The sequence below is a fragment of the Procambarus clarkii genome, chromosome 51, assembly GCF_040958095.1.
Source record: "Procambarus clarkii isolate CNS0578487 chromosome 51, FALCON_Pclarkii_2.0, whole genome shotgun sequence".
Taxonomy (NCBI): domain Eukaryota; kingdom Metazoa; phylum Arthropoda; class Malacostraca; order Decapoda; family Cambaridae; genus Procambarus; species Procambarus clarkii.
This window is the reverse complement of record NC_091200.1, coordinates 15,862,038-15,889,273: the sequence shown is the minus strand read 5'-3', so window position 1 is coordinate 15,889,273 and position 27,236 is coordinate 15,862,038. Positions and strand designations below refer to the sequence as shown.

General features: G+C 42.3%; 1 protein-coding gene across 1 annotated transcript in view; it reads left to right on the top strand.

Moving 5' to 3' along the window:
• Window positions 1–27,236, top strand: part of LOC123774483 (delta-sarcoglycan) — an 83,132-nt gene that overhangs the window by 13,620 nt on the left and 42,276 nt on the right. Inside the window, exon 2 of the mRNA XM_045768817.2 lies at window positions 4,109–4,298. Within this exon, the coding sequence (XP_045624773.1) occupies window positions 4,109–4,298 (190 nt within the window). The remainder of the gene's footprint in view (window positions 1–4,108; window positions 4,299–27,236) is intronic.

The following is a 27,236-nucleotide window of genomic DNA, read 5'->3' as shown; positions in this document are numbered from 1 at the left end:
AACCTAACCTTACCTATAAATATAGGTTAGGTTAGGTTAGGTAGGGTTGGTTAGGTTCGGTCATATATCTACCTTAATTTTAACTCCAATAAAAAAAAATTGACCTCATACATAGAGAAAAGGGTTGCTTTATCATTTCATAAGAAAAAAATTATAGTAAATATATTAATTCAGGAGAACTTGGCTTATTAGGCAAATCGGGCCTTGAATAGTAGGCTGAGAAGTGAGTTCTGGCTACTAGGTACGACATATATATATATATATATATATATATATATATATATATATGTCGTACCTAGTAGCCAGAACTCACTTTTCAGCCTACAATGCAAGGCCCGATTTGCCTAATAAGCCAAGTTTTCATGAATTAATATATTTACTCTAAATTTTTTCTTATGAAATGATAAAGCAACCCATTTCATTATGTAAGAGGTCAATTTTTTTTTATTGGAGTAAAAATTAACGTAGATATATGACCGAACCTAACCAACCCTACCTAACCTAACCTAACCTATCTTTATAGGTTAGGTTAGGTTAGGTAGCCGAAAATGTTAGGTTAGGTTAGGTTAGGTAGGTTACGTAGCCGAAAAACAAATAATTCATGAAAACTTGGCTTATTAGGCAAATTGGGCCTTCTATAGTAGGCTGAGAAGTGCGTTCTGGCAACTAGGTACGACATATATATATATATATATATATATATATATATATATATATATATATATATATATATATATATATATATATATATATATATATATATATATATATATATATATATATACACACATATGTATATGTATATATATATATATACATATACATATGTGTATATATATATATATATATATATATATATATATATATATATATATACATATATACACACATATGTATATGTATATATATATATATACATATACATATGTGTATATATATATATATATATATATATATATATATATACATATACATATGTGTATATATATATATATATATATATATATATATATATATATATATATATATATATATATATATATATATATATATATATATATATATATATATATTATTGAATGAGTGTGCATGCGTGCAGGAGCAAGGACGGGGTTGCTTGAGCAATATGTGTAAGACCACTCATGCACTTGGTCAAAATCATATTTTCTTCGGACTTTTCGCGAGTGGGGAGAGAGAGAATGACAGGAAGGTGAAGGGCGGATGGTGTGGGAAGGGAGGAGAGAAGGGTGGAAGGGGAAAAATGGAAGGGGGGAGAGAGGGGAAGGAGTTAAGGTTAGAATAATCAGGGGGTGCAGGTATGTAAGACACGACATCACATGCCTGTGAAGACATGGGGGCGACGGTGGAAAACATGGGGGGATGGGAGGGGGGAAATGGGTGTATATTTAACTGCATGGGAGGGAAAGGGTGCATATTGTACAACATGGGAGGGAAAAGGTACATATTGTACGACATGGGAGAGTAAGGGTGCATTTTGTACAACACGGGAGAGCATAGATGCTCCCTGGAGCACCTTTTGTAGGTGTCGATGGTCGTTGAACATTGTTTAGCAAGGTGAACATGCGTTGTACGTTTACCAACATGGGAAGGCAAGGGTGTTCCATATGTCTATATAAAATTTGCTTATGATCTCTACAATTTATCTACAAAACAACTGGGAATAGATGGGAATAGGATTGAAAATCAGAAGTCTCGTCAATCTTCATTTCCTCTAAAAGCACAACTTACTGGACGAAATAAAGAACGATTGATTTTCACCTAATACACAATTTGATGAAAATCTGATGGTAAAGAATTGTTAAGTATTCCTATTATAAAACCTATTTATAATATTTGACTGAAGTTGTTGAACGTAACTACAGGAATGATAAGTATCAAGCATACAGTGATGTAAAAACTGTCTCTCTGCTTTTCACCTCACTCTGAGGTACTCATTTCTGGTCCTCTGGTATCTCACCCTGCTCTCTGGTGTTCTGTTATTCCCGTAGTTTCTCTAAGTTCTTGTACTCAATTGCTTCGCAACCTTTCATTCCTGATTGAACCATGGATTCTTATGTTGCTTTTAATTTTTCTCCTTTTGGGCCGGGGTAAACCTATCTACAGCTTCCTGGCACTTCTGGGTAACATAGTCCTTCATATCCTGGATTTTCTCTGAATTCTGTTTCCCATGGGATTCACATTGGGAAGTTCCTCATCTCGGCATAGTTTCGTCTTCCGTAATTTAGCCTTTCCTTCCCGATCCCTTCCTTGGATAGGTTATCGCTATCTCCACCAGATACTCGAATGTCAATACACTGTGGTCACTCATTCCTATGGGGGCTTCAAATTTGACTTCCCTTATTTCTGACTCATTCAAAGTGAATATCAGGTCGAGTCAAGCTTGTTCGTCATTGCCTCTCATTCTTGTGGGTCCCTTGACATGCTGGCTCAGAAAGTTTCATGTTGCCACTTCCAAAAGTTTAGCTCTCCATGTATTTTCACCTCCATGTGGGTCCCCATTCTCCCAGTCTATCTTTCCATGGTTGACGTCGCTCACGATTATGAGTCTGGATCCATTCCTGCTGACAATTGATGTTGATCTCTCTATTATATTAATGATTGTCATGTTATTCTTATCGAATTCCTGTCTGGGTCTTCTGTCATTTAGTGGAGGGTTGTAAATGACTGCTGCTACTATCTTAGGTCCCCCCATAGTCATAGTACCTGTTATGTAGTCTATGAATCCTTCACACCCAAGAATTTCCATTTCTTCAAAACTCCAGTCCTTCCTTATCAGCAGGGCCTCTCCTCCTCCTTCTCCTCTCCCTTCCCTCTCTTTCCTTACTATATAGTAGTCTTGTGAAAACTGCGTTTGTTATGATGACTGACAATTTTGTTTCTGTGAGTCCTACTACATCTGGGTTTTCTCCCTGTGCTCTTTCCTCCAGTTCACTTGCTTTATTAGTAATTCCATCGATGTTTGAGTACATTACCTTAAAGCTCACTTTCCTATATCCATTTAACTTTTAAGTGTGTGTGTATATGTGTGTTGCTGCTACCTACCTACTCACGACAGCCCTGCGCTATATAAATCAGGCCTAGATACCAATGGCAAGCAGTATTAACATATGCCTAATCTTTTGTGCCATCAAAAATCTATGTATATAAAAGAAAATGTCTGTCTGACTGCCCAAGGTCGGGACCCAGGAGCTTTGCCCTCTCCCAACCCCACTTCCCAAGACAGTGTTCTGGGAGAGTCGGAGTCGGACCTTCAAGCTCTTTAAAAAAATATAGGTTCTTATTTTTTTCCCATAGGGAAAGAGAGTGGAAAAGATAGGGAAGAGAGAGGAGAGACAGGAGAGAGAGATTAGGAGTAGAAGCGTGTGTTGGGAGGGAGGGGGAGGGATTGAGAGACCCGGGCACAGCCGGGGAGCCCATACAGTATGCAATATAAGATTGTCTTTCTCTTTTGTGCTGTTTATAAGAGATATATATCACGTCTATATTACTTCTGCTTCATCTATATATTACCCATATTTCACCTATACACTAAATATCACTTTTATATAATTTCTATATCCCTCTGGTGAGTATCGGCTGCGTTATGGTAGGTTGTTGTGGGGTCGTATTCTGTTGGTTACGCAAAATCGTTTCGAATTTGAAGCTTCTATTTAATACTAGCACCATCACTATATGTACCAAATACATCTGTTCCGCCAACACATGTGACACACCCACACCTGCCTCATGCACACGGGTCCCACACACACAACTCGGTGATTACACACCTGCCCCACACACACACCTGCCCCACACACACCTGTCCTCTCACCGTGTGCAAACGATACATTTTATGCCTCACCAGAAGCGTACAAACCCAACCAACCCACCTAACGTATTGAGACCAGTGCTCAGAGGAAGCATATATATATTGCGACGTTATTAATTCCTCTTAAACCCCCGCAATTTTAACGTTTTGGGGGCCAAATAGCCTAATAATATGTGCTTTATTAAGTGAGAGGACAGGTTATCCTCCCCATTCCCTCTTACTCTCCCAATTCTGCAGCATCACTTGCGTGTGTCTCTCTCATCTCCCCGTCTCCTGCAGGAGGGTATGGGAGGACTGCAGATGGTGAGAGGCGGAATGATCGCTAGCGGGGACGTGCATGTCATGGACACCCTGGTGGCCGCCCGTATCCTCTCCCGCCCACACACGCCCATTCGTATCCTGGCGGCCAGCAACTTCTCCATCAGCGCTACTGACGCAGACGGCCGGGTCACCAACAGCATCTTCATGAGTGAGTATGGCACGCAGGGCGTTCAACTGTTCCGTCTTTGTTTATCTTTTATGGCCGTGTGTATAGCCGTTTTCTGTGGTTGTTTTGGGGCGTTGGCTGAAGCCGGTCTTTCTAGAGGGGGTGTTTGTCTATTTGTACAGACCCCCCCCCCCTGTTTCCCTATTCGTGCCCCCCCCCCCAGGCAAATAACTTGTTGGGTCAAATAGCTTCAGCTTGTTAAGTCTGCCTCTTTATGTTCAATTGGGTGGTTCTCTAGGGGGTGATTAAAAGTTAATTGATGATGGATACGTGTTTGAAGTCTACTTGCAATCGTTCATCATTTGTGTGTGTGTGTGTGGTGTCTGCCTCCACCATTACCCTCGTGTGATTTTCAAGACATTTTGCAATGTTTTTAAACAAAATATTATAGAAGAGAAACGAAATCGAGTCATGATCACTACATATAAGATATTTAGGGGGGAATTGGTAAGTCGGAAAGTAAGGCCATTCTCCGCGTGAGGCGGGAAAGAACAAGGGTAAGGGACAGGAATATAGAAACTTGAGATCCAGGTGAATCACAATGTCGTTAGACGAATTGTTTTTGCCGAAAATGTTGTGAGCAAATGGAATAAAAAATAGGAATAAATAAAGAGGGAAATACAATAGTTAGAAGATAGCAGGTACACACACACACACACACACACACACACACACACACACACACACACACACACATACACACACACACACACACACACATACACACACGCGAACAAGGGGACACAGGTGGAAACTGAGTACCCACATGAGCCACCGGGACGTTAGAAGGAACTTTTTCAGTGTCAGAGTAGTTAACGGATGGAATGCATTAGGCAGTGATGTGGTGGATGCTGACTCCATACACAGTTTCAAATCTAGATATGATAGAGCCCAGTAGGCTCAGGAATCTGTACATCAGTTGATTGACAGTTGAGAGGCGGGACCAAAGAGCCAGAACCCAACCCCCGCAAGCACAAATAGGTGAGTACGAATAGGTGAGTACACACACACGCACACACACACGCACACACACGCGCGCGCGGACACAATTAGCATAAATCACATCTTGCAAGAATGCTTGCGGCCTTGTCATAATGAACGTAAATTCTGGCAAATTTACCTTGTTTATTTTCTTCCTGCGTGGAGAAAGGGAGGGAGAGAGAGAGGGAGGGAGAGAGAGAGTGTGAGAGAGAGAGAGAGTGAGCGAGAGGAGCGTACATATAAATGAATTTAAAAAAGAAATTTGTCAACAATTTAACTTGTGTCTTGTTTAGGTTCACAAAGATCCAGTCACCTAGGCTGGGTCCAGTCACCTAGGCTGGGTCCAGTCACCTAGGCTGGGTCCAGTCACCTAGGCTGGGTCCAGTCACCTAGGCTGGGTCCAGTCACCTAGGCTGGGTCCAGTCACCTAGGCTGGGTCCAGTCACCTAGGCTGGGTCCAGTCACCTAGGCTGGGTCCAGTCACCTAGGCTGGGTCCAGTCACCTAGGCTGGGTCCAGTCACCTAGGCTGGGTCCAGTCACCTAGGCTGGGTCCAGTCACCTAGGCTGGGTCCAGTCACCTAGGCTGGGTCCAGTCACCTAGGCTGGGTCCAGTCACCTAGGCTGGGTCCAGTCATCTAGGCTGGGTCCAGTCACCTAGGCTGGGTCCAGTCACCTAGGCTGGGTCCAGTCACCTAGGCTGGGTCCAGTCACCTAGGCTGGGTCCAGTCACCTAGGCTGGGTCCAGTCACCTAGGCTGGGTCCAGTCACCTAGGCTGGGTCCAGTCACCTAGGCTGGGTCCAGTCACCTAGGCTGGGTCCAGTCACCTAGGCTGGTCCAGTCACCTAGGCTGGGTCCAGTCATCTAGGCTGGTTCCAGTCACCAAAGTTTGCAAGAAGCTCCTAATATACTTAATCCTCTAATTTAGTGATGATATTGGACGTGCGAGTGCCTTCTTGCATGCTCCACCCTCTGTGCTTGCCACGCTCTACCTCCAAGCACTAATACCTGATCCCAAGTCTCTAGTATGGAACCTCTCTTACGTTTTCTAATTCTTAGAAATTGTATCTAATTCTCAACGGTTCTGGGATTAGGGGAAGGGCTGGGAGGGGCCAATTGGAGCGTCCATAGAGGAAGAACTAATGTTGAATGTGTGGATGCAAATTTTTCAACATTTTATCAAATTTCTTTAATTTAAGTGAATGGCAGAACGCAAAAGAAACAGAATTTCTGTCAAATGAACAAATCCACAAGGGCCGTGACGGGGATTCGAACCTGCGTCCGAGAGCATCCCAGACGCTGCTTTAATCGACTGAGCTACGACTGTGTGATATCTGTGTGCATTTCTGTCAGTCTGTCCACCAGGCTGGAGCAGAAACTCTCATCCACACTTGCCATAGCCTTTGAAAATGTTGAAGCATTTCATATGGCAGTTCAGTGCACAATGTTCTGGCTTGTAAACTAAGTCGGCTCGGTGTTGATAGACATTTTCTGTCTCCTTGAAAACGATTTAGGTAATTGATCACGCCAGCTTAACATTGACAGTCATTACTCCCGGGGACACGCCAAGCAAGTAATGTGTTGTGACAACTAACGTGAAGTTATTAGACCACACTTTCATATCCAGAATTTAATTCCAGTCTCATTGGCGGATAGTTTATCAGAACTATTTATTTTTATCAGAGATACATCAGAGTTATCAGAATATATAATTTTATCAGAGCTTATCAGAGGCAACTGAGCCATTATATATTCGTTATCATGGCACAAAATATACTTCCCTATCGTTATTAGAGGCATAAAGAACTTGATATAGTTCATGGATGGTCGTAGAGATTGATATATGTCTCTCGGTTCCTAGACATGTTGCAGAAAGTGCAGAAAGACCTCCGACTGCATCTGCATGTCCGCGGAGTCTTGAATCGCCAGTATCTTTATCACTATACAACATTCAAGTTAGATCTAATTTTGTATTCATTGACATGGACTTTCAACAAAATTATTAAGACATTAAGACAAAATTAATACATCTAATGAGAGAAATAGACTTAAATCAACTCGAATCAATGCCATATACGCAGATTCTCCAATTAAAAAGATATAGAGGATGATGAAGATGATTTCTTTGATGATATCTTCATCAAAGAAGATATAGTATGTGTGTATTTTACAATGTCCACTCACTGCCCCACTCTTATGTTCTCACACATACACACAGCCTTATGCTCTAAACGTCAAAAAAGATGTGCCACATCTCACTACCAGATTCAAGTTACTGTTGCAAATAGGGATAAAACATTCGAATCTTCTAAAACACACACACACACACACACACACACACACACACACACACAGATATTAGAAAGAACTTTTTTAGTGTTAGAGTGGTTGACAAATGGAATGCATTAGGGGGTGATGTGGTGGAGGCTGACTCCATACACAGTTTCAAGTGTAGATATGATAGAGCCCAATAGGCTCAGGAATCTGTACACCTGTTGATTGACGGTTGAGAGGCGGGACCAAAGAGCCAGAGCTCAACCCCCGCAAACACAACTAGGTGAGTACACACACACACACACACACACACACACACACACACACAATTACGAAACTTATTTGGGGCAACTAAAACATACAAACACATCATACAAACATGTCAATAAATGGCTACTTTAATAACTAAATTATTGGTAATACGTTTCACGTACACTCTACATTGTCAGAGACAACTATTCATACATATAGTTATCGTGTAAACATACTAAGCCAGTATGAATATTCGTATATAGCGGTAGAAACATACATGAGAACATATTAAGGGCTTGGCTGTGTGGACGGAGTAAAGGAACTGAAGTGAAGTTCGAACCCTCATCACGGCCCTTGTGAATTTGTGTAAAGGAACTTCACTCAACCACTTGGATCATCAGGAATCGAACCAGGACCGAGATTCGAGATTAGAGGCTTGGGACCAAACTCACCCAACAGTCACACATGAAACACTGAGGGAGGGTATGTGTGTCTCACAGGCCACAGGAGGTGGGCCCAGATGCCATGCTTTAAGAAATATGGGCATCTTAAGTGCTCCCCCAAGCCCTGGGATTTTCAATGAAGTCTGAAATAAAATATGGTAAGTGTTTCTTAAGATTTTGATGCTCTCGACGTATTTTCATGGTTTACTCGAAAAGTCTGGACGTGAATTCAATCGGGATGGAGGAAGAGGGGAGATGGGACATAGATGAAGAGGGCGAGGAGAGGAGGAAAGAGAGAGGAAAGAAGAGGATTTGGGAGAGAGTAATGGGAGAAGATGGGTGAGGGAGAGGATTGGGAGAGAATGGGGATGTTGGGGAGAGAGGGAAGGAAGGAGGGGAGGAGGGGAGGAAAGATTGAATAGGTGGAGAGATAAGGGAGATAGGAAAAACGGGAGGATAAAAGAAGAAAGATGAGAGAGGAGATTGGAACTGAAACAAGAGGGGAAAGAGAGAGAGAGAGAGAGAGAGAGAGAGAGAGAGAGAGAGAGAGAGAGAGAGAGAGAGAGAGAGAGAGAGAGAGAGAGAGAGAGAGAGAGAGAGAGAGAGAGAGAGATACCCCCATTTAGTAAGTCATATATATCATATTAAGCAAAAAAAAAAAAAACAAACAAGATCAGCAGGCGTCTTTTACTTGCAGCTTCAGGGCAAAAAAACACAACAGTAAACATTGATGTAGATTACCAGGAGGCGTGTTTTTTCCAGTTTAGTGAACACAACAAACACCGTGTTTTTTTAATCGGGCAATAATTGGCAAACTTTCCCCGTCACATCAAAAGAAACGAGCGAAGGGGGGGGGGGTAGTTTGTTGAGTTTCAGTGAACGGGATCAATCATTTCTAGATAAATATCGTTAGTTAATTATGTAAGATTTTTTATATGCTATTAAAAAAGATATTTTCATTTTATATATATTTTTTTTCCTTGAGGAAATTTTCACGGGGCCGAATTATTTCTTAATCAATTGGCTTTGGCTGACTTGTGTCTCACTGTTGAGGTATCTTGCTCGTCTTTGAGTCGTTTTAACTGCCTCATGGTTCGTATTAACTGCCTCATGGTTCGTCTTAACTGCCTCATAGTTCGTCTTAATCGCCTCATAGTTCCTCTTAACTGCCTCATAGTTCGTCTTAACTGCCTCATGGACCTCTACAACCTTTTTACCACTACTACACCATCCTCAAACCAGTACCTCACACCACCCCTCACCATTACCTCACCACTTCACCATAGCAACCATTTCTCACTACAAAAACTTGTTAAATTGAATTCCAGAACTAACACCAGAGAGACACACACAAACAGGACAACATCAGCAGCATATGAGACTGTGACAAAGATTAGAACGGTCTTTAAAAAACAAGTAGTCACTTTCAGGACAATTTATTCATCTAATACACTACCAGTAGAGAAATAGTAAGAACTAGCACCTAGTGAACCGCATAACTAATGCGGTAATAACACACACACACACACACACACACAGACACACACAGACACACACAAACATACGAAGATATTATATACGTATATATATATATATATATATATATATATATATATATATATATATATATATATATATATATATATATATATATATATATATATATATATATAAATGTACATACAAAAGAATGGAGGTGGTAGAAGATAATATTAGTGTTCAGTAAGAAACCACAAGGTCTCCTCTGAATACTTTTTATTTTCTTCTCCGAGGCTATGGGTCCCCACATTGGCACCAGAGGTGGTACCCTCACAAACTTTAAAAAAATATATATATATATATATATATATATATATATATATATATATATATATATATATATATATATATATATATATATATATATATGATTTTAAATGATACAGATATATTAGATAGTTTATTAAGTGATCAGAATACACGAAAAGTCGGTGATATTTTCCAAGCCAGTAGGAGCTGCCTCGCATTGACCAATCAAAGCTTCATCCCTTGGGTCAATAGGAACTAGCAATAAATGGCAATTAATATTCCTCTATTTATATTATTGTATTATATTCACTTTATATGAAAAAAAACTGCATGACTGTTAAGCCAGTAATTTTTTGTTTGTTATTTTGCTTCTGAGTTAATTTTTATATTTATATATATTAATGATATATGAAGAGAAAGGTTTAAAATAAGTCATGTAAACTATTAAACTAAACACAGGGCAACTTTCTGACTAAAGATATGTATCCAAATTTAAGCGATGTTTTGCTCCTAATCTTAAATAAATAAAAGCAGGATATCTGTTATCCTGCCCGAGACTAGAGGCTTGGGGCCAAACTCACCCAACATTCACACATGAAACACTAGGGAGGGTATGTGTGTCTCTCAGGCCACAGGAGGTGGGCCCAGATGCCATGCTTTAAGAAATATCGGCCTCCCTCCCTCCACATTCTCGAGACGGAAACCATCGCTTGAGCCTCTGTATCACGTTGAACCAACCTATGTTTATTCCATACCCCACACCCTTCCCTCTGTCAATTCATTCTCTCTCTAATAGGAATTGATGTGACACCTCAATGTGAAGTGTGTCACAATTGTCTCTCAGTGAAGAGGCTAATGGACTTATAACAAGAAAAATTGACATATATATATGTTATATGTTGTATATGTTGGACAAGTATATGAGTGGTATTGGGTGGTCATAGATAGGAGCTGCCTCGTATGGGCCAATAGGCCTTCTGCAGTTACCTTTGTTCTTATGTTATGTTCTTATATAATGCTCCATATATATTAAATATACAATGAATAGTAGTTCAACGTGGTTGATCACATTGATGATTATAAAATGAAGCTTAAATTGATCAATAACACTTCCCAAACGTGAGATGAAACAATATATTCCTGCAAATGTTTCCAGGATACTGGAGTATAAATAATTACAGAGTTAATAATAAAAAAAGTATGAAAATGTCAGCTGGGACAGTAATAGTTTATTCAGATGCTGAACATCCAGGGTGATGACTCTTTAAAGGTGATCCCAAGCGGTGCTGAGCTGTTCTGTGGGCGGCTACAGCGATGGGCGTGGGCGTAGGTGGTCTGTGTGGGAGTAGTGTGGGCGTGGGTGTTCCGTGTGGGAGTAGTGTGGGCGTGGGTGTTCCGTGTGGGAGTAGTGTGGGCGTGGGTGGTCTGTGTGGGAGTAGTGTGGGCGTGGGTGTTCCGTGTGGGAGTAGTGTGGGCGTGGGTGTTCCGTGTGGGAGTAGTGTGGGCGTGGGTGTTCCGTGTGGGAGTAGTGTGGGCGTGGGTGTTCCGTGTGGGAGTAGTGTGGGCGTGGGTGTTCCGTGTGGGAGTAGTGTGGGCGTGGGTGTTCCGTGTGAGAATGTAATACCATGGCTGACGTGTATATGTGTGTGTGTGTGTGTGTGTGTGTGTGTGTGTGTGTGTGTGTGTGTGTGTGTGTGTGTGTGTGTGTGTGTGTGTGTGTGTGTGTGTTTGCGCGCGTGCGTGCGTGTGTTTATGCTTGTTTTGTTTGCGCGTGCGATTGCTCTCTTTGACCTAAGAACCCCGCAGGGATATCAGGTCACTGGGAGGTCACTGGTTGCCATGGTAACATCCCCCGTCCACACCCCACACTCTGCTAACTCTCATTACCTATATAAAACTTATCACTCCTCCCTCCTGTCACTTTACTTCCCTCCTTTATCACTCCTATATAACGTGTTTCTTGCATATTCTGCTGTTATTTGGCTTACTAAAAATTGTTGTGTTACTTCCCCAGTTTTAGGAAAGCTTCTTCCTGTCTTTGATTTGGTCTCCTGTGATGTTCCTTCGTCCGTTTCATTTTTTGTGTCTCTCGTGTTTGTGTCTTTTATATATTGATTATTTGTAGGTAGTATGTGGTCTCTGTTGGCCCCTTGTATGTTGCTACGGTTTGACAGTATTGTTCATTATGTTGTATGCTGTGTGTATTATTGATCAGTATGTGCTGTGATGTATGTATTATTGATCAGTGTGTACAGTGATGTGTGTATTGTTATCATCTGTTATCACGAAGATGACCTTCACCCTGCTCTTATATTGATCTTTCTGTGTTCTTGTTAATCATCCTATTTCTTTTATCAATATTTCTCGTCCTCATCCTGTTGTCAAAAAGGGCCAAGATTATAGAGATTAGTCTTTTCTCAAGATTCTCTACTGTGTCCTTAATTCGGTTTAATGATGGGGCAGCCCATTAAAAAGATCGGCGCATTACATTTTCATGAAGAAAGCGATGCGCACTTAGCAAGGTTTTGCAACCGCTGCGGTCGAGAAGGTGTGAAATGCACTCTAAGAATCCACGTTTCTTAGCTACCTTTGCTTGCAAGGTTCAACACGTGGGTGAGTGTGACCCCGCTCAGGGAGGAACGTGTCAAACTCCCTTATTATCTCCCCCGTGCGTAATAACCTTCCTTAATGACCCCAAGCCGCTTAACGCCTCCACCTCCCTTGGTAACGGCTGGCTTGACAATCTTATAAATCATTTGAATGCAATTTTTACCCGTACAGTTTTTTTTGGTGGGCCATATTACGTCCTGTGTTACTATTGTGTTTTTTGGTTTTGATGATAATAAAAATTTTGATTATCTTTAAAAATTTTACGTGATATTTTTATTTTTACAACTAATTAATGCTTCGCTCTTGGTATTCTCATGTATGTGTTTCACCTCTTTTCCTTCCCTTGTGTATTTTTCTTTTGTTTCTGTTTCCAGTTTTACTTGAGGTAGAGAGCCTTAGAGAGAGAGTTAGAGAGGTATGGGTAGTTATTCCGGTTCATTGTTACTTTAGTTTAGCGTCACGTTGACCGCAGAGTTCCAAGACAAGAGGACCAGTTACAGATGCCGATCTTAGAGATCTTACCCCCACTTAACACCACCCTTTCCCTGCCGTTACCCCCCGTCCCTTGCTGTCCCCTTGCCGTCCCTTGCCGTCTCCCGCCGTCCCCTGCCGTCCCCTGCCGTCTCCTGTCAAGTTTCAGGAGCGAAGCAACGCAATCGCTTGTGGTCGTGTTATAGACAGTGAGGGTGGACAGATACCTAATTTGCAGAGAGAGGGAGGAAAAGGAGTTTTTTTAAATCAAAGGAGAGAAATGATAAATTGATCAAAGGAAAAGAAGATTTATGGAAACATGAAAAGTGTGGCATGAGAAGGGAATTGAGAGTTATTTATGAGTCAGAGTAGAAAAAGTAGCATCGATCTCTCTGACGCAACTCACTGAGTTGCGTCAGAGTCTTGTTGTCTGATGTCATTGATTTACTTGAAATTGTTTCTCGGAGAGGAGAAGAGCTCCTACAGCGAATATCTGAGCACCTCCCGAGACAGAATGCATGTAACATCACTTGAGCTGACTGCTTTGTACCGTAATCAACAAAGTAGTTCATTTTGACCAGACCACACACTAGAAGGTGAAGGGACGACGACGTTTCGGTCCGTCTTGGACTATTCTCAAGTCGATCGACTTGAGAATGGTCCAGGACGGACCGAAACGTCGTCGTCCCTTCACCTTCTAGTGTGTGGTCTGGTCAACTTACTTTAGCCACGTTATTGTGACTCCACGCCTGCAAAGTGGTTGATTAATATGTGTTGTCATGGAACTGTGAAATCCCTATACATACTAATTTACCAATGCACATGAAATGATAGCTTACAAGTATTAATATTTAACAAAATAATTGCCACATAGATTTACGACACAGACTGATGTCAGTGAGGAAAGACAAGGAAACACTGAACAGGAAAAACAAAATTTTAAAATATATATTTTTGTATCTAGATAAGAATCAAAGTTACATTCTTGGTAAGTGTTTATTTTCACACAGAACTTGACCAGTTGCTGGGGAAGCGCTGCGCTGCTGCTGCTACGAAATAAGTGTAAATGTTCTCTGTCTGTCTGTCTGTCTGTCTGTCTGTCTGTCTGTCTGTCTGTCTGTCTGTCTGTCTCTGTCTCTGTCTCTGTCTCTGTCTCTGTCTCTCTCTCTCTCTCTCTCTCTCTCTCTCTCTCTCTCTCTCTCTCTCTCTCTCTCTCTCTCTCTCTCCATCCCTTACATTATCCCACATATCCGCCTTCTAGGCAACCCACTGGGAGTCGTGTTGAGGTCTGGATGCTGGGATTTCCCAGGCTTTCCCTCACTTCAGCGTCGGCTTTATGTTAGGAATTGTGAAATATCTGAAAATGTATTCCCGGCCCAGAGGAGGGGAAATTTCCAAACTTCGTTTCCAGCGAGTACGTCTTCCTTCTCCTCAAAAGAAATGTAGAGTGCAGAAGCTAATGAAATACTGGCAGGACCTTGCCCCTCGGAGTGTCGCAATATGAGTGGTTCTTGCAGTCTTTACGACCTAACAGGTGGATGCAGCCTGGCTCTGAGGGCTTCAAGCGTCTCTCTCTCTCGCGCGCGCGGCCTCTCTTTGGTTGTGTTTGACGTGAGCATTTGGCCGAAGCACAAGAAAACTCCGCAGACCTTTTTGTATTCATATTCTGCCACGATGTGCGTTCGTTCCGGGAGGGCTTCCACAGAGAGCCTGCGGAAGACTAATGGGTTGCAATAAGAGTTGGTCTCTGTGTATGTGTGTGTGGGTGTGTGTGTATCTGTGGGCCGGATGGAGTGTCAGGCTTGGGGCTTTAGTGAAAGTGGTGGGGGGGGGGGGGGGGGGGGAGTGGTTGGGGGGTGGTGGTGGTGGGGATTGTTGGAGGGTGAGGAGATAGGGGATGATGCTGAGAGATGAGGTGGGGATGGTGGCGGTGGTGGGTGTGTGTGATGGGGGTGGAATTGGTGGGAGGAGTGATAATTATTTGGGTGTAGATTATGGTATTTGAGAGATGGTGGCGGGTCTCTACTTCACGCTACAGTAGTCGATGTTTGGGTGCAGATGGCGGACTGCTTGCTTTCATAAAAGACACACACACACACACGCACGCACACGTAGGGGTCTGGCGGTCGAGCGGACAGCGTTCGCGATTCGCAGTCGTCGGATGATCCCGGATTTTGATTCCCGGACGACACACAAGCAGATAATTTATTTCACCTGATACGTCTTTTCACTAGTAGTAAACAGGTTCATGGAAGTTAAAGATGTGTTGCGGGCTGCAACCTGGAAATGTGTGTGTGTGTGTGTGTGTGTGTGTGTGTGTGTGTGTGTGTGTGTGTGTGTGTGTGTGTGTGTGTGTGTGTGTGTGTGTGTGTGTGTGTGTGTGTGTGAGAAATATATGTAGTAGATATAATAGAGATAAAATAGGTCAGGAGAAAGTTCATTAGACAAACGAGGGTTAGAAAGTCGGGGTCCAAGAGCTAGCAGATCGATCCTGCAGGCACAAATAACAAACACAAACAGTAAACAAACACACACACACACACACACGCCTGGGAACAACAACAGATGGTGGACAAGAAATGAGATGCAGATTTTGTTTGCATTTTTTATTCCGATTTCCCCAACTTTGTCGAAAAGAAAATGAGGATGCCAGTATTTTGTTCCCCAGGATGATAACAGAGGCTTTTTGCTGTGCTTTTTCAGTGCTTGCTGTGCATTCTGTACTGAGCCTACCCAGCAGATCTGCTGTACCGTCGCTGCTGTGTTGAATCTGCTTTTATAAGTGCGTGTTGAAAGAGGTGCCGTGTAAGTTAGTAGCTACAAGCTACACTAACTAATAAAGACGTTCTTCGTGAGATCACTGTGACTTACGGAACTTAAAACACCGAACCATCTAAACCTCTCAGTGTAATTTCACTGAGAGTCTGCTTCGGCCATGAAGTTGTTCAATGGTTCCTGCACCTGTTTGGTTGTTTATTAAATATTCTGCGTCAGTAACATATCCCAGTGAGACCTAATGTGTACTCATGAACTCCTAATGTCTAGTTAGAAACCCAGAAGTGTGAACGGTTGGTTTTTGGGCCCCCTGATCATGCTGGGGTCATGCTGGGGTCATCTCGAGCGTGTAGAGGGGTCGTGTATTTTGCTTGCATTACCATAAAAAAAGGTCAGGAACAAATGTGTCGTTACGTAGTGGTATTATACAACAGTGCTGGCCGCTGGCCTTGTAGCTTGAAAAAAAAAAACAAGCTACCAGCGCTGAAACCTGTTTTTCCTCCCACTCGAGACCTCTGTTAAGAGCCTCTCACTTGCTATCACAGGACTCTGTAAACAAGCCCCCGTGGGTAAGTGGATGGATTAAAGTCCTAGCCCTCCCCCCCCTGTCCTCCCATTCTCCAAACCTTCCCTCCGTCCCGTCCAAATCCCCCCTCCCCCCTCCCACTTTGCCTACCAGTCCTCCCCCCCTATCAGACAGTTCCCATACGATGCAGGAGCACTAGTCAGAGGGATAGAAACCCTAAATAAGAAAATAATAAACACGGAATTCAATGAAATATATATTTCGTTGAAAACGACAGACAGTTTTTAGATTTATGATTCTGGCAGAATCATGAAACTTCCTGTTTCTTTACTGAAACAGGAAGTTAAAAAAAATTTAACGCTCCAAAGTTCATTTTTACTTTTTATTTGGGTCTGACGCCTAGTGATACGTTTCGTAGGGTTTCTCCTCACATTCTCAAAGACAAATTCTATTGTGCTTAGCACCTGGTTATATTCTCTTATGGTGAGGTGGTTTGGTGACATATGGATAAATGACATTACATGGGGGATATTAATAAGGTATTATATCTATCGACATAGAGTGTGACATGTTGATGGCTGATGTTTTTTTGGTTGCTTCCGTTTCTGTTGCAGGGTCATTCGGTCCAGCTTCTGCATTAGCGTGGGGTCTTGAAGTGGGTAGAGTGTAACTGTGTATTAGCTGGTTATATTTAGTATTTAACCAGCTAATACACAATGAAACATATACTATATATATACATATATATATATATATATATATATATATATATATATATATATAATATATATATATATATATATATATAATATATTTATTTTGGTTAATTTTTGTCATTTCTCAATATTGCCTAAAACAGGTAAAACAATTTCGAAGTTAATAATTCATTTTGTCAATATATTATTTGATGTGAAGTAATTATGTAAGAAATATTTTAAAATGTATAAACTTTCTCTGGCTGTTAGGCAGAAAAAGTTACTTGTTTAATAGGGCAGGAAATTCCTTTCTGTTAGGGAGAAATAAAAGATATTCAGTAATGACCATGCTGAACCTGCCTGAACACTTCTGAAGTATTTTATTTTGCCATTGCAGACGAGGAGTCACAATAACGTGGCTGAAGTATGTTGAGCAAACCAAACACACTAGAAAGTGAAGGGACGACGACGTTTCGGTCCGTCCTGGACCATTCTCAAGTCGATTGTGATCGACTTGAGAATGGTCCAGGACGGACCGAAACGCCGTCGTCTCTTCACTTTCTAGTGTGTGGTCTGGTCAACACTGATTTTACCATTCCTATTTTTTTCATATTTTTACAACATATTATGATTTATTTAATTTATTGCGATGCATTATTTACAGAATAAACACACATATATTACAATCTCTGTTGAAAACCGGTTTATAGAGTTGGAATGAGTTCCCAGGTCGTCCTCTGGTTCCCGGCACTCAGGCACTGGAACAGGGTACTGGCTACCATAGTGCTCCGTTGAGTTCCTCTCCAACCTTCGTCAAGAATCAGAAGCCAATTGCTACGAACCTTTTACAATGTCCTACGTCCTGGTACTTATTATTTTGCTGTGTCTATCTCCATGAAGGTGGCAGCTTCAGATTCAATATGCCCCCTTGTGCTGGAGGACACATGGCTGTAGACAGACTTCTCTTAATGATTTTCATTAAAGTGTTTCATGTTTAGCAAGCAATCTTTCTCCCGCTGACTTATGACTGAGGAGACCATGGCTGCCGTATTGGTCTGCCGACGCATAGCCGCAGATACACCGGTGTTCGGCGGAGCAAGGGGGTGGCCCACCACAAGGTAACATCCATTCTTAAGTCCTGGTGGTCCAAGCCTCAAGGAGGAATTAGGGACAACAATCAGGAACTCCTCATCACGAGAGGCTTGCACAGAGAGAAGGCGTGCTTTATCCTGACGTGGAGGAACGCGAAGGAGAACGTGAAGAGGATGTGAAGGCGTCCTTCCCTGACGTTACCTCCAGCATTGATGGTGCAATATTCTCCACTATGGGGCTACCCCTGGAGATCTACTTGAAGAAGTTGGTCGGGGGGTGAAGAGCCTGCAAGTGAGTCCCCCTGGCTGGCTCCTTCAGTGAATTTGGGATCATGAATCTAAATGGCGTCTCTTAAGTACTCTGGTAAGATCTCTCACAAATTGACGCATGGCATTGGTTGCCCTCGAATATTATTTGTCCTCTACAGACGATTCGGGACAATAACGTGGCTGAAGATATGATGACCGGAGAACACATTAGATGTTTGGAGAAACGATGACGTATCGGTCCGTCCTGGACCATTACGGCTTGATAATGGTCCAGGACGGACCGAAACGTCGTCGTCTCTTCATCTTCTGATGTGTGGCGAGGTCATCACATCCTTTTTTCTCTTCTCCGAGGCTAAGGGTCCTCACGAGCCCAGGTGGCATTGAAGACCTACTAACGCCATAGTAACAAAGTAGGGCAAGCTAACGTGAACATATACCATTATTAATATCTTTATTGACAAAATGAATATACAATTTGTGCCTAATCGGAGCGATTTATTAGATCTTATGGCAGTGAAGGTTCAGCTTATATTCACTTCCACACAGGACGACCCGATGGGATATATATATATATATATATATATATATATATATATATATATATATATATATATATATATATATATATATATATATTGGTGGTGTTTGATACACGACTTGATAATGATCCACGATGGGCCGAAACGTCGGTCCATCGATGGGTGGATCAGATATCAGATCTTTAGCCCCGTTATTGTGACTGATCGTCTAGATAGTGTTCTTCCATTGATGCATATAAGAAATAAACACAGCTAGGCAATCAACGCTGCACTCTATGGCACTCCAGTTGGTCTGATACACTCTCTTGGATCTGGTAATATACGTGTAAAAGGTCTTTGAGTTTGTTGTGCTATTTTCATCAGTTGTATGTCTCGTGGTTCAGTTTGTCTAGATGAATTAGGTTTGGTATATCATATTTAGTTTTATGCTGTATTTATATTCAGTACAGGGCGAAGGTACAATCATGTGTAGGTCAGAACTATTATGTAGTTAAAGTAATTTGTCCAAAATTGTGAGGAAATTTTCACTTACCTGCTCTCTCTGTCTGTCTGTCTGTCTGTCTGTCTGTCTGTCTGTCTGTCTGTCTGTCTCTCTCTCTCTCTCTCTCTCTCTCTCTCTCTCTCTCTCTCTCTCTCTCTCTCTCATCTCTCTCTCTCTCTCTCTCTCTCTCTCTCTCTCTCTCTCTCTCTCTTTCCCTCTCTCTCTCTTTCTCTCTCTCTCTCATCTCATCTCTGTAATCAAAACCGCAGCCGAGAGGAGTGGTGGGAATGGGTGGGGCCGGTGTGGCCCACCTGCAGTGGCCCTGGTAATTATATCAGCACAGGTGTCCTCACTTACCATGCCACAGATGAATTATACTCACCACACCCACCGTCATGCACGGGGGTGAGACCATGAGAGAGAGAGAGAGAGCAAATAAAGAGCGAGTATATTGGGCTGGATATATGACGCTGGGAAATTGCGTGTGAGGCTGATAGATCGAGAAAGAGGGAGACTGATAGACAGCCTGAAAGACCGAAAGATATTCATGTCGAAAGAGAAAAAGTGAATGAGAGGAAACGAAGCAGACAGACCGAGTGAGAAGCAGAAAGAGAGAGAGAGAGAGAGAGAGAGAGAGAGAGAGAGGAGAGAGAGAGAGAGAGAGAGAGAGAGAGAGAGAGAGAGAGAGAGAGCCAGACAGACTGATATACAGATACACACACATACGCATATACAGATTAGTAGAAAGAGAGTTATAAAAAGGAGAGAAATCGAAAGCAGGAAAATAGCGAGAGAAAATAACTTAGTAGAGAAATACCGAACGCGAAGGCCAACACGAGGACGATGAGAAATGAAAACCTGTCAAGATCCACCTGACAAGGGCCACCTGTCACGACCCACCTGTTAAGATCCACCGGTTGTGTGGTCCGGTTGTCACTTGTGGTGGGTATGGTGGTCCGGTTGTCACTTGTGGTGGGTATGGTGGTCCGGTTGTCACTTGTGGTGGGTATGGTGGTCAGGTTGTCACTATTGTGGTGGGTATGGTGGCCCGGCTGTCACTATTGTGGTGGGTATGGTGGCCCGGCTGTCACTATTGTGGTGGGTATGGTGGCCCGGCTGTCACTATTGTGGTGGGTATGGTGGCCCGGCTGTCACTATTGTGGTGGGTATGGTGGCCCGGCTGTCACTATTGGGGTGGGTATGGTGGCCCGGCTGTCACTATTGGGGTGGGTATGGGGATTATATTTATTTATGTACGTTGCATTTCATTAATCTGTTGAATGGAGTTAAGCCATAAGTAAAGTGGTTTTGTAACTTTTACTCACCACTTTGGAAATTTCAACGTTAATGTGTTTAATTTGTTTTAATTCAGTTTTTAATTTGTTTTAATTCAGTTTTTAATTTGTTTTAATTCAGTTTTTAATTTGTTTTAATACATTTATATTTTTAATAAATTAATTTTTTATTTGTTTTAATTATTTTTATTTTAATAAATTAATTTGTAATTTCTTTTATTTATTTTTTTTTTTAATAAATGAATATATTAACAATTTTAATTAATAAATTAAAATTTTAAATAAATAAATTAACATTTTTAATAAATTAAAATGTTACATTAATAAAATAAAATTTTACATTATTAAATCAAATTCATAATTTTGTAATATAAAAAATTTTCAAGCAAGACGCATCATTTTCCTTACCTTACAATATCAGTAAAGATCATTAAAGATCTCCCAAAGAGCAGTGTATGTATTTACGAGAGAAAAACTAAATTTTTAAGTGAATGAATTACAAGCATGAAGAATTACTATGTATGAATTATAAGTATGATAAATTACTGTATATGAATTACATGTATAAACAACGGTCATTCAAAAGTTGCGATGGTTTTTAACAAAGTTACGAAAACAAGAGAAAAAAATGGTACAAAGGATAGGCTAGGCTCCCCTTCAATTTATTGTGTAATAAGGGTGATGGTTGTATCCACGACTCGCTCAGGGGGTAAGTGTTATATTGTTGTATACTTCACTGTATTGTTGCTCTGGCCCCACACGTGTTGACGTGTTGTTGTTCTGTCCACACACCTGTTGACGTGTTGTTGCTCTGGCCACACACGTGTTGACGTGTTGTTGCTCTGTCCACACACGTGTTGACGTGTTGTTGCTCTGGCCCCACACGTGTTGACGTGTTGTTGCTCTGTCCACACACGTGTTGACGTGTTGTTGCTCTGTCCACCCACCTGTTCCTCACGACCCCTCACCTAGGCCACACCACACTACAGCAATAAACTTCAGGAAGGAAGTAACTCATCCTTCGTCACCATTCTCTATATATCAGTGCGGAACTCGAACTGGGGTCCAAGAAATACCCCCTAATACCTAATTATATAACCTGGCGTACAGGGAGATTCCCCTTATACCTTCTTGGGTGCTACCTTGGAGACATCTTAATTCGCTGTTGGAGGAAACAGTTGGCTTTATTTTCAATCCGCGGGGGGCTGTCTCCTACTCTCCCTTCCTTCCCGCACTCGTGTTATGGACCGATAATCAATAGATTGTGCGATACCGAGCTATCGGTGGCACTGGTATGTAAACATGTTATCATGTGATTGAGTACATGGCATCTATGGGAACAGCGTATGATGTCACACTGAAGATATGTTGTTGAAGTAATTGGGAAGTGTGTATGGTGGTGGTGTATGGTGGTGGTGTATGGTGGTGGTGTATGGTGGTGGTGTATGATGGCAGTCGTACTACCTATTAGAAATTCTTGGTGTTAATAATGACGTCCGGTAGTGGTAGATGAGGTGGTGATAGTTGACAGCGATGGAAGTGGTTGGTGGTAGTTGCGGTAGCCTTCAGCACACTAACATCAAGAACAAACCACCACCGTCACTATCGACTGAGGGCCAGACACGCTACATAAACTGTGCTCGACTTCTCGAAAATGAAACACAAAGGTGAATCATAAATCTATCTCCCTCTTCTCTCTCCCTGAGATATTTGCCCAATATTTTGACACCCAATTAAACATTCCACAACAACTCACACCTCGAGAGAAGTGGAAGGAGAGGGAGGAGAGAGCGAGCGAAGAAAACGAGTAGTCAGTGGAGAGAGAGAGAGAGAGAGGAGAGAGAGAAGAGAGAGAGAGAGAGAGAGAGAGAGAGAGAGAGAGACAGAGCCAGAGAAGATCACACAGCCAGGAAAGGCTATTTGGATGGGGCTCTGTCTGCCATTTTTCTATACCTGTGTAAGTGTCTCTCTGTCTGTCTATATATCTGTATAGTTGCTTCTGTTTTTCCCTGACTTAAACCCCCCCCCCCCCTTCCTCTCTCTATCTCCCTCCCTCTCACACACATTCCACCTGCTTACACTTCTCCCGTGAGTGGATTTAGACTCTGTGAACAGATATATGTTGTGCAATCTCCTTATATGGGATCTATTCTGTCTAATTCTAATCTAACTCAGCTCAACACTCGTAAAGCAGAGGATAAGGAAAAAAACTATTATTATTACCGAATGTTATTTTAAAGAATATGAACATTCGAGAAAATGCAAAAGAATACACATGAACCGATACCCAGGAGAGATCTGTCTGTAATCCATCCCTTGATTACATACTCCAACACGTTCAAGTTTTATCTTGTGGTCTCGCTTGTGTTGACGTAATCTGTTTGGCATGGGTCTTACCACAGTGCCACACCCCTCCGCCTCCACAGTGCCACACCTGGCTATTCTTCCTCACACATCTAGCCCACACCTGGCTATTCCTCCCCCACACCTCGATCACACCTGTATATTCCTCTTCATATCTCCTCTCCCCACCATTCTATTCACGTCTGGTCATTCCTTCACACATACACACACACATACACACACACACACACACACACACACACACACACACACACACACACACACACACACACACACACACACACACATATGGAATGGAATGCATTAGGAAGTGATGTGGTGGAGGCTGACTTCATACACAGTTTCAAATGTAGATATGATAGAGCCCAATAGGCTCAGGAATCTGTACACCAGTTGATTGACGGTTGAGAGGCGGGACCAAAGAGCCAGAGCTCAACCCCCGCAAGCACAATTAGGTGAGTACAATTAGGTGAGTACACACACACACACACACACACACACACACACACACACACACACACACACACACACACACACACACACACACACACACACGCACACACACACACACACCTCTTCACACACCTGGTAAGTTCTCCTTACGCTTTCCCCTACTTCTCTACAACCTACTCAACATTTCCCCACCTCAACTCCCTCCTTCCGACATTTTCCCCCGCCTACACACTCGCATCCTCTCAGAATTCCCTACCATCATAATATTTACATTGTATATTGTGTTTTTTTAATAATTTTTCACTCGACTGTATTCAAGGGCATGTGTGACAGAAGCAAGGGGTGGGTAATATATATATATATATATATATATATATATATATATATATATATATATATATATATTAATATATATATATATATATATATATAAAGGTAATATTTGTAACTGTAATGAATTGCAAGTGAATAATGTCGTATTATTCAAGGTATTATGGACTGTATAACTTCATACGTATCAGACGATATTAATTCCTTGAAGAAGATCAATTCGCAAGAATGTTGAGGTTCATCTTCTTTGGTGAACAGATGTCTTTCATCTTACGTATTCTTCAGAAGCTGTCCCACCTGTTCCACCTGTCACCACCTCACCTGTCTCACCTCACTTGTCCCCATCTCACCTGTCTCCAGCTCCACACCATCTTTGCCTCGGGTATTAAGATACCAACAATGAAAAAGTTGATAGATTCTGCAGAAAGTTTAAATTAAGCTCCTCACTATACACTCGCCCGTAAACTGCCTCCTCAAGTATTTGGACCGCCGCTTACCACCTGAAATTTCCACTTTTCTGTCTGCCCTTCCATCCTCATCATGCTGCTCCTGTTCCTCCTGTTCCTCCTCTTCCTCTTACCCTCCTCCCATTACTACTTCTCCTTCCTTTAGCCCTTCACATGTCTCCACTTCTTTCTCCTTCCTTCCTTCCTCTCTCCTCTTTCACAAGCTTTCTAATATATCTTTTTTTTCCCACGCTCAATATTTACGATAATACTTCTTTTTTCCTCAACTTTCTTTTCATTCCCATACTTTCCACATCCCCCATCTCTTCATCCCTTCCTTTTCCTCTCTCACTCCCTCCTGTCCCTCTTCCATTTATCTTCCCGTCTTCCCTCCTCCTCCTCCGCCCTTCCTTCCCTCCCGTCCCCTCCCACTCCCACGGCGGCACTTTTGGGGGTGTTCCCACGGCAGGTAAAGTTATCAGACAAGATTATTGAGGTGTGAGTCATGCACCAACTTTAATGAATTAATATTGGATTTTCCGAGCAGACGGGCGAACGGAAAAGTGGGAAGGGGATGAGGGATGGGGGAGAGGAAAGTTGGGGGGATGGGATAGAAGGAGAGGGAAGAAGAGGAAGGGGGGAGGTATGAGGAGAGGGGAGATTGGGGGGAACTGAATAGTGATTAGGAGGTTGTGAAGAATAAGGATGGAGTGAGGGTGGTTGGGGTGGTGGGGGGGGGTTAATTGGGGGAAGGAAGGTCAGAAGAGTGACAGAAATTGGTGTTTAGGGTAAGGATAGTAGGGAAAATGGGGTGGGAGTGGGGAGGGGGGGTGATATATTTAGAACCACCCCCCCCCTCTCCCTTTTCCTAACTCTCCCCTTCTTACAATAACCCCTTCACCGCATCCTCCTTGTCAAATCTCCTCTCAAGGAAGACCATTCAACCCTCCTGTGTCAGACTGGCTAATCCCTTCCCTATCAGCCTTCGTTCCTCTTGTCAGGGTTTTTCCTTCACTCTGGTAGTCAGATATTACTAGACAGCCGTGGCACACATCTCTCAGCTCCCTCAGCAAGCTTTCTCACTCCTGTCAGCGCCAAGCTTTATGCTTCTCACTTTCTCACTATCAAATTCCCACATCTTGAGAGACACACATACCGTCTTCCATGTCATTCTGCCGTGTTCTTACAGAATACTTACGTACAGAACTTCCGTGTTCTTGGGACGTGTTGTAAATGTCCTCTAAGACATTGTGGACTTGATAAAGGAGGAGTATGCAAGGGTTATTGAACACTTAAAGGTTTGTGAATATTTTAAGTAGTCTTTATTTAGATATCGCACGTTGAGGGGGCATAGTACTGAACTATGTATGTTGTATAGTGGTGAACAAAAGTATGAAGTTTAGTTTTAAATGTTATACACCATGTTTCACGGGATACACACACACACGCACGCACGCACACTCACACACACACACACACACACACACACACACACACACACACACACACACACACACACACACACACACACACACAAATTGACAAATTAATATTGAATTCCATTGACAATGGAATGCATTAGGAAGTGATGTGGTGGAGGCTGACTCCATAAACATTTTCAAGTGTAGATATGATAGAGCCCAGTAGGCTCAGGAACCTGTACACCTGTTGATTGACAGTTGAGAGGCGGGACCAAAGAGCCAGAGCTCAACCCCCGCAAGCACAACTAGGTGAGTACAACTAGGTGAGTACACACACACACACACGCACACACACACACACACACACACACACACACACACACACACACACACACACACACACACACACACACACACAAACTCATGGGCCTTGCGGCTGAGTGACAGCGCTCGGTGTCGTAGTCCTATGGGCTCGGGATCGATTCCCGACAGAGGCAGAAACAAATAGGCAAAGTTATTTTCACCCTGAGGCCCCTGTTCACCTAGCAGTAAACAGATACCTGGGAGTTAGACAGATGCTGCCTTCTGGGGATATATATATGTGTGTGTGTGTGTGTGTGTGTGTGTGTGTGTGTGTGTGTGTGTGTGTGTGTGTGTGTGTGTGTGTGTGTGTGCGTGAGCGTGTGAGTTAGAGAGAAATATATGTAGTAGACATAATAGAGGAAAATAGACTGGTTAGAAAGGCGGGGCCCAAGAGCTAATACCTAGATTCTGCAGGCACAAAAAATAAGTAAGTATAAAGCCATGTATGGAAATTCAATTCTTTTGCAATTACACTCACGGGTCACCAGCTTTTGGCAGCCAAAATATATCTTATTTATGAATAAAATTGAAATCTGTTTTTTTCAAGATTGAAGGCCAGACGCTTCTGATTAGCCTTACCAAACTGTGCAGGGTGACTGATGGGTGTTGGGGGATGATCATAGGGAATCGGGTCGGCCTCCATGCTCTCCCTTTTGATGCCTAATTCCAACCTCGCTAAATGCCAAACTATGTCCACACTAAGATTTACCACCAGGCACACTATTCTTTACACGATGCTTGGTGTACTCGCTCGTATATGGTCCACACCCACCCAGGGCTCCGATGGAAGAATAGTACTTTCACCAGATTTGGAATCTCGCAATATTAATGCAATTCTGAAGTGAATTGATAGGACTAGTTGTATATATAGTGAACCTGTGATCTAAAATGACAGTTCATAATATGGAATTTTGCACCTATCAATGCCCACGTTTTGCCCTAATTTTCTAGAGGACTCGAGAATGAAGGCAACAGCCAATCAAACTTTTCTTAGGTCTAGTTTAGTACAACTAGATACTAAATTTGCTCTAAAATTATATATATAGAGCTTAT